Below are 10,707 nucleotides of genomic sequence, written 5' to 3' on the forward strand. Positions count from 1 at the left end.
ATATATAAAATCAGTTTGTTCTTTGTCTTCCGTTGAATTTATCTTTTATGGAATTTAGGCTTTGAGTCATAATTAGAAATACTATAAAGGAATTCTCCCATGGTTTCTTCTTTGGATTTTACAGTTTCATTTTTGACATTTTAATTTTTGATTCAGCTTATCCTGGTTTATCTTGGTCTCGTGTAAACTATGTTCTTTTTTTTTTTTTTTACTATTCTTGATTTTCACTTAGAATCTGACTCCCAGTGAGATGGGACTCCACTACACTCATTTGAGGACAAATCCCCCATTTCTGTTCTTAGGTAAAGGAGCACACGGTGATAGTAGGCCACCCAGCTTAGCCAGTGCAATGAAAAGAAATCTCCTCACTGTACCTCCTGTAAGTAATAGTACAATTTCCCTCTTCAGTGGACCTCTTGGGAATATGGGAAAGGAAACACTGCAGCTTTACCTTGGAAAGTGGTAAAAAGTGCAGAAAAGTCCTGAGAAAAGTACACTCCATTCATTGGGGAGTGAACTGGGTTCTCTTGTAGCAAAAGAAAACTCAATGACAGTGAAGGACCAAGGCAGCTGGAAACTGGGACAGGAGCTAAATGAAACACATTTTGAATTTAAACATGTTAAAATCCAGCTAAGAGGCAAGGATTTAAATTTTTTAGGATTCAAATGCCAAGTTTGAAATTTGATTTTTTCCCAGTGGTTTCCCTTTAGGAAAGCCAGAGGCATTTCAAGTGTACTTAAGGCACAGTAGAGACAGGGACTAGGCACAATTTGTGAGTGGCCCAATGTGAGCTGGGAGGGATGCTTTACTAGACAGAAGGATCTGGGGTAAGAGAAAGAAAGGCAGCCATCCAGAGCACCAGGAAGGATCAGGAAGACCAGAGCTCTGGAATGACTAGACTTTTAAGAGAGAATATGTCTTCTAGACTGTGTTCTCTCCACAGCAGCTGGGAGATGCCATACAAGAGAAAAGGGTTTCACGAGGACTGTGATAACAACATGCTTTGGAACGTTCTGAAAATACTTGTTGCCAGATTACTGAGCAAGACTGAACAGATTCTTTATACCTGAATGCTCACAATCACAGGCTCCACATCTTGGTACGTGATCTTCACCTTTCTGGTAGCCTCCTTGGCATGAGCATATGAATCAGCAGCCACAGCACAGATAATCTGACCAACACAAACCACCTGCAGAGAAACCAGACCAAGAAACATGCCAGACACAACCAAAATGCACACTAGAGAGGTCCTTGTCAGTGTGGGGGTGACATGCCCTGAGATGATGTGTGTGGAGTTGGGGTGGAATGCTAGTGATGTGGCCTTAGGCAATGTACTAAAACCCTTAAGACTCAATGTCTTCATCTTAAAATGGAAATAACCAGGTTAAATCGGTCCAGCAACAATGCTGCTGTTGCTAGCTACTGTGGAGTCAGCTCCCAACTCATGGAGACACCATGCACAGTGGAACAAAACCCTGCCTGGCCCTGCACCATGCAGCTATAGCAGGTCAGTCCATGCCAGTGGGAGTTACCAGGCTTGCCCATGATCAAATGGGATCTGACTGTTAAGAGGTGAGAATTCTACCATTGAACCCACAATGCCTCTCAAAGTAAGGTTATTCCTAAAGTTGGTAGGAAGACTATAATGATCATATGTATAAAAACCAAAAAACAAAATCCAAACTCACTGCCTTCCAGTCGGATCTGACTCATAGCGACCCCTCCTTGGGTTTCCAAGGCAGTATCACTACGGAAGTAGATTGCCCAGTCTTCCTTCTGGTTAGCAGTCAAATGCCTTAGGCACTATGCCACCAGAGCTCCTGAAAAATAGTCAGTGTCATGGAATAACAGCTGCCACTATTGCTAATCCACTGAAAGAAGCTTAAGCACTGTTATCAGACTACCTCTTCCTGTGCATACGGTCTTTCTTCTTCACTGCCATTGTCACCTGGCACATTCTGAGCTGTTATCACATCCACCACACCAGGTAATGTCAGGGCCTCAGAGGCATCGATGGAACTGGGAAAGAAACAATACCACAAAGGCACAAAGTTATGGGATATGTGGTCTCTCTGCTATGGAAATTGAATGGTGCAAATAGTCAATGTGCTCGACTGCTAACAGAAAGGTTAAAAGTTCAAGCCCACCCAGAGGCCTTGGAAGAAAGGCTTGGCAATCTATTTCCAAAAAATCAGCCATTGAAAACTCTATGGACTACAGTTCTCCTCTAATAAACATGGGGTTGTCGTGAGTCGGAATTGACTCGACAGCAACTGGTGGTCGTGGTGGTAAGTCCCAAGAATCCTACGTAATTCATGTGAATGCCACCAGGTAAGCCCACAATGGGAATTATGGCAAAAACATGCTAATATTATAGGCAGTTGAAAATATTGCTTTTACTGGATGCAGAGGTGCTAAAAAGGGGGGATTCTTAGGAAAACATTTTGTTATTCTCACCTTTCACGAAGACATAGACTTGAAGTTTCATAAACTAATGCCCAATTGGTGGCACTTTTAAGAACTCAGGTTTCTCTGAAGATGGACATCCAGAAAAAGGTAGAGAGAATTATAGCTCTTTGGGGATTTCATGGGCTGAGGACATGGTTCTCATCCCTTTAAATTCTCAGATAAATCAGATACCAACCCTTTATCTTAAGTAATTTACTCTTTTATCTACTCTTAAACTCAAATTTTTCTTTCTTCTCTTTGATTTTCTTTTATCAAGAGACATGCTGGGATTGCTTTTTCGTGAACCACTTCAATGTGCTGGATCGTGTAAATCCTTAATGGATAGGTGCTTCCTTAAGTTTCTGTTATGGTGAAAGTTGTGTGTCAGTTTGGCTGGGCTGCATTGATTCCCAGTGGTTTGGCAGTTATGATACTGTCGTCTCTATGACATCTGATGTAGTGTAATCACCTCCATGATGATTACATAAACAGCTCATCAGTTGAAAGGGAGTTTCCTTAGGGATGTGGCCTGTTTCTAATATATATGGATGTTCTGGCAAAGCTCTGGGTTTCTACTCAACCTGGATCCTGCATTCGGCTCATCATTATCTGAGCTCAATTATTTGGACTTGAGCCTGCAACCTGCCATACTGCTTGCTGAGCTTAGGACTCATCAGCCTCTGCAGGCTGTGAGCCAGCAGCTCGCCATCTCACTGTGATCTTGGCTTTGTCAGCCCCTGCAGTGATATGAATCAGGAGAAGCCTCTAGCCTGATGTCTGACCCAAGGACTTAGGACTCCTCAGCCTCTACAACTGTTATGAGTTGGAGCTGACTAGATGGCACCTAACAACAACAACAACAACAACACAACTTCACGAGCCATTTCCTTGAGATAAACCTCTCTCTCTAAGCTTCACTGGTTTTGCTTATCCAGAGAACCTAGCCCAGGACAGTGTCTGTTAGGTATCATTGGCTTTACCACACTTCTTTACTTACATGAGTTTAGCATGTGGTTTGGTGCTGGTTACCACGGCCAGAAAGAGTTCTTCTGCAAAGGCAGGCATGTCATCACAAAATACAGCTTCCCCCATGGCATGCTTAATACCTGACTGATGCATGATGGGCCTTCCAACGGGGTCTTGGGGGTGCTGCTGGGGACCTACACACAGTGTTTAAAAACAAAGCAAAACATAAAGCAAATTGATCAAGCATGAGTATTTATGGGGTAGAAACATCTACCAGGAAACTGGTGATTCTTTCTCTACTCTATGTAAAGCCAGCCTTTCCAAACTAGTCTGATTGGAAAACTAGCTTAAACTGGATTCTTCTTCTTGCTCATTATTTATCTACACGAAGGTAAAGAGAGTAAATATGATGAGGATGAGACGGGTGGGGACTGGACCATGAGTGGGGACTGGTTTTGAGACAGCTATTGTTGTTGTTTGCTGCCATGGTGACCTCGTGCAGAACAAAACAGAACAGAACAAAACACTGCCTGGTCCTAAACCATCCTCATGGTTGATTGCGGATCAATCCCCACAGGGCTTTCATTGACTGCTGTTCGGAAGTGGATCGATCACCAGGTCTTTCTTCCCAGTCTTTCTTCATCTTGAAGCTCTGCTGAAACTTGTGCTACATCATAGCAACACACAAGCCTCCAGTGACAGAAGAGTTCTGGCTGCAGTTCAGGTGCATTGGCTCGGAACTGAATCCGGGTCTTCTGCCTGGAAGGGGAGAGTTATATCACTGAACCACCATTGTCCTATCTGTGATGGTTAGCAGATGGAAACTCTGCTTTCTGAGAAAACCTAATGTTTTATAAAACAGATTTTAGTGAAAGGCCACTTAAGGTAAAATTTTCCAAGTTCATGTGCTCTGGTTAATGTCATTTTAAAACTCTGCCGCTACGATGTCTCCCTGCAGACAGGGAGGCAGTGTTGAGGAAATGAGCATCAGACTGGAAAACAGGAGACATGGGTTCTAGTCTCAGTTCTGCCACAACGAGTTTCAAACAGGAATTTTTTGTTTGTTTGTTTGAAGCTCTTTGGGCTCAATTTCTGAACCTGTAAAATGAAAGTGTGAGATTAGATCCATGTTTTTCAGCTAAAACAACATTATGAACTTGTAAAATAGAAAAGAGAATTTTTACAGACCTTGTTGTTGTTGTTGTTATGTGCCGTCGAGTCAAACCCGACTCATAGCGACCCCTCCTTGGGTTTCCGAGGCAGTATCACTACAGAAGTAGGATTGCCCAACCTTCCTTCCGAGGAGTGGCTGGTGGGTTTGAACCGCCAGCCGTCTGGTTAGCAGGCAAGCGTCTTAGCCACTATGCTACCAGAGCTCCCTTACAGACCTTAGAGTCTAGGAATTTGAAGTTGGGTGGAGGTAAATTCTTACCTTCCCCTATTCAGACAATAGGACAAGAGTTAAAGGATCTTTAAGTGGTTTCAGTTCTTATATTCTGTGTAGCCAAAGTCACACTGTGAAAATGCCTGTCCCCTGCAGATGTCTTCTGGTGAGGCTGGGGATGAGCACTGGGCAGTTGTACAAGGGCCAGATTTGCAAAAAAAGGCTTAGAGCTGTCAGCATCTAACCTCCTCCAACTTCTCAAAGGGGACAGAGAATCAAGGACCATGTCAACAGCCCAAAGCTGATTCCTATGAGGCAGAAGCCAGACACACTGCCATCTTCTGACCTTTTTACCAATTTTGAACCAACCCACAGCATTCTCTACTTCTCTGCTGGGTTTGATAATTCATTGCAATGGCCACATAAAATGCAGGGGCAATATTCACGATTACGGGGTTTATTAGGGAAATAACAGGTTACAATCCAGGACCAGAAACAAGTCAGGATACAGCTCTTCAATCAATACAACTTCTTCTCAGCCATATTACCAGCCTGCTTCTCTCTGGCTTCAGCCTCTGCTCTGCTTTGGCCAGTGTTGCAAAGCTCTTTTATCTTTGCTGATAGGTACTCAAAGAGGCACCTCACTCCTCTAGCAAGCCTCAAGTCCGAAGGCACTCAGCTTTCTCACACCATAGACTGGGAAGCCCATCACTCCGTCTCATGCTGGTCTCGATTCTGCTGCCTCTGTTGCTGCTGTCTCTCTCTGCCTTCTCTCTCTTCCATCTCTCTGCCAAGGAGGCCCAGTGAAGGGATCCAAGGACATGGTCCACACTTGGTTCTTCTTCTCTCTTGATGTCCTCTATCTTCCCCTCTGGAATGGCTTATTTTAAGCCTAGCAGAATGGCAAAACTGATCAATCCCCATGTTAGGGTTCCATACACTTTATTTGCATGGTCCCACCTCCACAAGGGTGCCATGTACCTTATTTACATTACTAGCAAGCTATCCAATCCTCTTGGAGGGCCACAAAGCACCTCACATCTGCGTAGTTCCACCCAGTCATCTGGTGGGAACCACAAAGACCCTAGCTAGAGGAGCCATACCAAGTAATTCACTGCACTACTAGAGGATTCTTCTCTGCTGTCTGGTAAACCCTATGGACTAACCATCAAGCCAGCTACCGCAGGTCAGTCCATGCCAGTAGGAGGACCAACGATTGGCTGTTAATGTAAAGGATGGCAGTTCAAACCCTCTCCTTGGCTCTGCAGAAGAAAGGTCTGCAAAACTGCTTCTGTGAATATCACAGCCAAGAAAACCCTGTGGTGCGGTTCTGCCCTGTCACACGGGTCACCATGAGACAGAACTGACTCAACAGCAACAGTTTTGCTTTGTTTTGTTTTTTAATGTTTAATACACTATGATGTGCCTCCTTCCCTGAGGAAAAGTGGCTTGTGGCTGACAGGGTAGACTGGAATGGATCAGTGCAGAGATGCCACCTCCACAGTCAGCTGAGTTGGGCATGGGACTGACTGTTTTAGTGGGAGCTGAGGAAAAGTGCCTGCCTGAGCCCCACTTCACTGACGCAGACGGAATTCTACGTCCTGTGTGAGGATGGCCCAGGACACAAAGGAAGGTCCAAAATGCTAGACCAGAGGAGGGCAGAGAAATGGGGTCTGAGAGGAAGAGAGCCTGAGGCAGCAGACGGCAAAGGGAACCGGTTCTGACCCAAGTGCCCACATGTAAGGTGGAGGAAGGGAGTTGGCCTAGTCTTTTACACTTATGCCCTGATTTTATTTGTCATCTTCCACTCCCAACCTCACCTCATTTCCAACCCCAAAGCCATTCAGCTAGTGTAAACATGTTTGTTCTTATCTACTTAGAAATGTAAATGAGAATTATTTCCTGGTTTCTGTTCCCTTTGCTTAGTTTATTGACTATCCGGAAAGGGCTCTCAGGGACAAAAGCCGGATTTTGAGCTCCAGCTGTTTATTCAATGTCAGCTTCTTGACAGAATGACCTGATTTCATTGGCTCCAACTCATAGCAACCCCATGTCCAACAGAATGAAACACTGCCCAGGCCTGGCCAGCCTCACAATCCTTGCTGTATCTGAGCCCATCATTGCAGCCACTGTGTCAATCCATGTTGTTGAGGGTCTTCCCTTTCTTTGTTGACCTCTCACTTTACCAGGCATGATATCCTTCTCTAAGGAACAGTCCTTTCTGACAACATCACCAAAGTAGGTGAAATGAAGTCTGGCCATTCTCACTTCCAAGGAGCATTCCGGTTGCACTCCTTCCAGGACAGATTTGTTCGCTCGTCTGGTAGTTCATGGTACTTTCGATATTCTTTGCCAACACCACAACTCAAAAACATCAACTCTTCTTTGGTCTTCCTTATTCATTGTCCAGCTCTCATATCCATATGAGGTGATTGAGAACATCATCCCTTGGGTTAGGTGCACCTTAGTCTTCAAAGAGACATCTTTGTTCTTCAGAACTTGAAAGAGGTCTGTTGCAGCAGATCTGCCCAGTGCAGCATGTCGTCTGATTTTTTGACTGCTGCTACCATTGGTGTTGATTATGGAATCATGTAATATGAAATTTTTGACAACTTCAATCTTTTCTCCATTTATCATGATGCTGCTTATTGATCTAGTTGTGAGGATTTTTATTTTCTTTATGTTGAGATGTAATCCATACTGCAGACTGGTGTCTTTAATCTTTACCAATAAGGTACCTCTGGTAGATGGCAGAGATAAGACTCTTGTAGGGTTGGATGCACATATTCTGGCCTAGATTGAACACCTCAAAGATACCATTAGCCAGCTGTCAATTTATTACTTATAGTCCCAAAGGAGATAACAAATACTGATAACATATCTTCATTCTTATTGCACTCTGTCACCTCAGAAACATCATTAGAGAAAAGCTACCTTTGTAGAACCAGGAAAAACAAAGTACATGGAGTCCTGAACATGAACGCTAAGGACCATAGTCTTGGGAGATATCTAGGTCAATTGGCAAATACAGTTCGTGAAGATAATGTTCTACATCCTAGTCTGGTGAGCAGCATCTGGGGTCTTAAAAGTTTGTAAGTGGCCATCTCAGAAGCAGTTATTGGTTTATTCTTGCCTAGAACACAGGAGAACAAAAGAAAATGAAAATTCAAAGAAGCAATTAGTCCAAAGGGCTAAATACCTACATGAACCATAGCCTCCTGCAACCTGAGACCAGAAGAACTAGATGGTGACCAGCTATAATTACCAACCACTCTGACCAAGACCACAGTAGGTGGTCCAAGTTAGCATGGATTAAAAAAAAAAAAATGTAGAAGAAAATTCAAAGTCAAAAAAAAGAAGAAAAAAGACCAGACTTACTGGTCATACAGAGACAACAGGAACCCCAAGACTATTAGTTAAAACAAAAACTTCCAACTTGTAACTGAAGATACTCTTGGAGGCCACCTAGAGGAACAATAGGACAAAGGATGTGCTCCTCAGAACAATCAACGGTATGAGATCACTTGGGCAACATTTGCCCCAAACCAAAGATGAGCAAATAGGGAGGCACAGGGAGAACCCCGAGAAGAAATAGAGAGAGTGCTGACACATTGTGGGAATTGCAGTCAATGTCATGGAACAATTTGTGTATGAACTATCAATTAGGAAAACTAATTTACTATATAAACTTTCACCTAAAAGCACAATAAAATGTTAAAAAGAAAAAGAAAACAGTAGAGGCAGCAGAGGAGGCTCTGCCGCCCCCTGCTGCTGGCCTCTGGTAACTGCAAAATTTTGTTCTAAACTTTTAAGAGAATATTTTTTGATTTCTGAATTTTTTAATTGAGAGTATGCTTGTAAAAAACTTTAAAAAGTCAGAATTAATCAGAGGTGGGTAATTATTATCAAATTCTTAAATTTTTGCCAATACAATAGGTGAAAAATGCTATCTCATTGCCATAATTAACTTATATTCTAAAGTAATCTGAGTGAAGTTCAATATAGCTTAATATTTTTTTCTCAGTAATCTGCCAGTAGATAGACTTTACTTTCCTTAAAAAATTATTTTTAGGTTTGTTTATGGATTTTTAAAAGTATTTGCTGAAAATATGTTGGTTTTTTTTTTTTTCCTTTTTGTACTAAATTTTTTCTTAGGTTGTGCTCATGTGAAACCTGTACATGGATAGACCTAGAAGCAGTTGTTCAAACAGAACAAAGGGCTTTTGTGTGGTTTAAAATCAGGAAAGATATGTGTCAGGGCTGTATCCTTTCACCATTCTTATTTAATTTGTGTGTTGAGCAAATAATTCGAGAAGCTGGGTTATATGAAAAAGAATACTGCATCATGAGAGTAAGAAGTCTCATTAACAACCTGTGATATACAGATAACATAACTTCACTGAAAGTGAAGAAATGATGAAAATCAAAGACTACACTTTTCAGTACGGACTACATCTCAACAAAAGAAAACAAATATCCTCACAACTGGACCAAAAAGCAGTATTACGATAAATCTTTTCTAAGATGAAGTTGTCAAGGATTTCATTTTATTTGGATCCACGATCAATGCCCATGGAAGCAGCAATCAAGAAACCAAATGATGTATATTGCATTGGGCAAATCTGCAGCAAAAGATTTCTTTCAAGTGTTAAAGAATGCTTTGAGAACTAAAGTGCACATGACCCAAGCAATGGTATTTTCAATTGCCTCATACACATGAGATGCATTTGAATTATGATATTGGTGAAGAATATGGAATATACCATGGATTGTCCAAAGATCAAACAAATCTATCTTGGAAGGATTACAGACGGAATGCTCCTTAGAAGCAAGGATGGTGAGAGTTCATCTCATGTACTTTGGACGTGTTATTAGGATGGAACAGTCCCTGGAGAAGAATAGGAAAAGCTTGTTGTTGTTGTTGTGTGCTGTAGAGTTGGACCCAATTCATAGTGACCCCTCCTTGGGTTTCCAAGGCGGTATCGCTATGGAAGTAGATTGCCCAATCTTCCTTCTGAGGAGTGGCTGCTGGGTTTGAACCGCCAGCCTTCTGGTTAGCAGTCAAGTGCCTTAGGCACTATGCTACCAGAACTCCTGAAAAGCTTAGGGTCAGTGAAGAGGAGGAAGACCTTCAGTGAGATGGACTGACACAGTGGCTGCAACAACGAACTCAAACATAGCAATGATTGTGAGGATGGGGCAGGACCGGGCACTGTTACATTCTATTGTACATGGGGTTGCTGACTTAATGGCATCTAAAAACAACAAAGTTTTTCTGTTGTATATAATCAACTTTATCAATCTTTTCCTTGTGGCTTCTGAGTTTCATGTTATATTTAGAGAGAAGTTCCCTAAACTATGGATTTACCAAAGGGGAGAAAAAGCACTTGTATATTTGTGCCTAGTAATTTTATGGCTTTAGTTTTTAATGTTTAAATCTTTAATTAACCTGGAATTTATTTTCATTGTAAAGTGAAAGTTAAAAATACAGTTTTATGTTTCTTTTTTTTTGTTTTTAAAATGGCTTATTAGTTTTACTCATATCTTTTATTAAATGCTCCATTTTCTTACACTTATCTGAAATGTATCTTTATTTCTAATAATTCCCGTTTTCCATTTCCCATTTATTTCCACACTCTGCACTATTTTATAGGTCTGTTTGTCCCTTCCTAGATCAGCATTACTAAAGCTGTATAATAGAGTCAAATATTACATTGGTGTAGTTCTGCCAGAAGAGCAGGAGAAAGGGGATAAAAGCCAGGAACCCGGACAGAAGAGCAGTCAGCCCCAGGGTTACAGGTGAGGAGAGACAACTCAGGGATGCCCAAAGTAGCAGGCGGGAAAAGCAGGAGAAATGGGATTAAAAGCCAGGAAGCCAGAGAGAAGAGCAATCAGCCGAAGGGATTAG

At 42.1% G+C, this 10,707-nt stretch overlaps 1 protein-coding gene across 1 annotated transcript in view; it reads right to left on the reverse strand.

Moving 5' to 3' along the window:
* Positions 1–10,707, reverse strand: part of LOC103193035 (aldehyde oxidase 3-like) — a 124,634-nt gene that overhangs the window by 66,171 nt on the left and 47,756 nt on the right. The window contains 4 exon segments of the mRNA XM_007936136.1: positions 1,068–1,190; positions 1,906–2,020; positions 3,447–3,609; positions 6,388–6,400. Coding sequence (XP_007934327.1) covers positions 1,068–1,190; positions 1,906–2,020; positions 3,447–3,609; positions 6,388–6,400 — 414 coding nt within the window.

This window comes from Orycteropus afer, unplaced genomic scaffold, assembly GCF_000298275.1.
Source record: "Orycteropus afer afer isolate SDZICR_OR568_19922 unplaced genomic scaffold, OryAfe1.0 scaffold00002, whole genome shotgun sequence".
NCBI lineage: Eukaryota > Metazoa > Chordata > Mammalia > Tubulidentata > Orycteropodidae > Orycteropus > Orycteropus afer.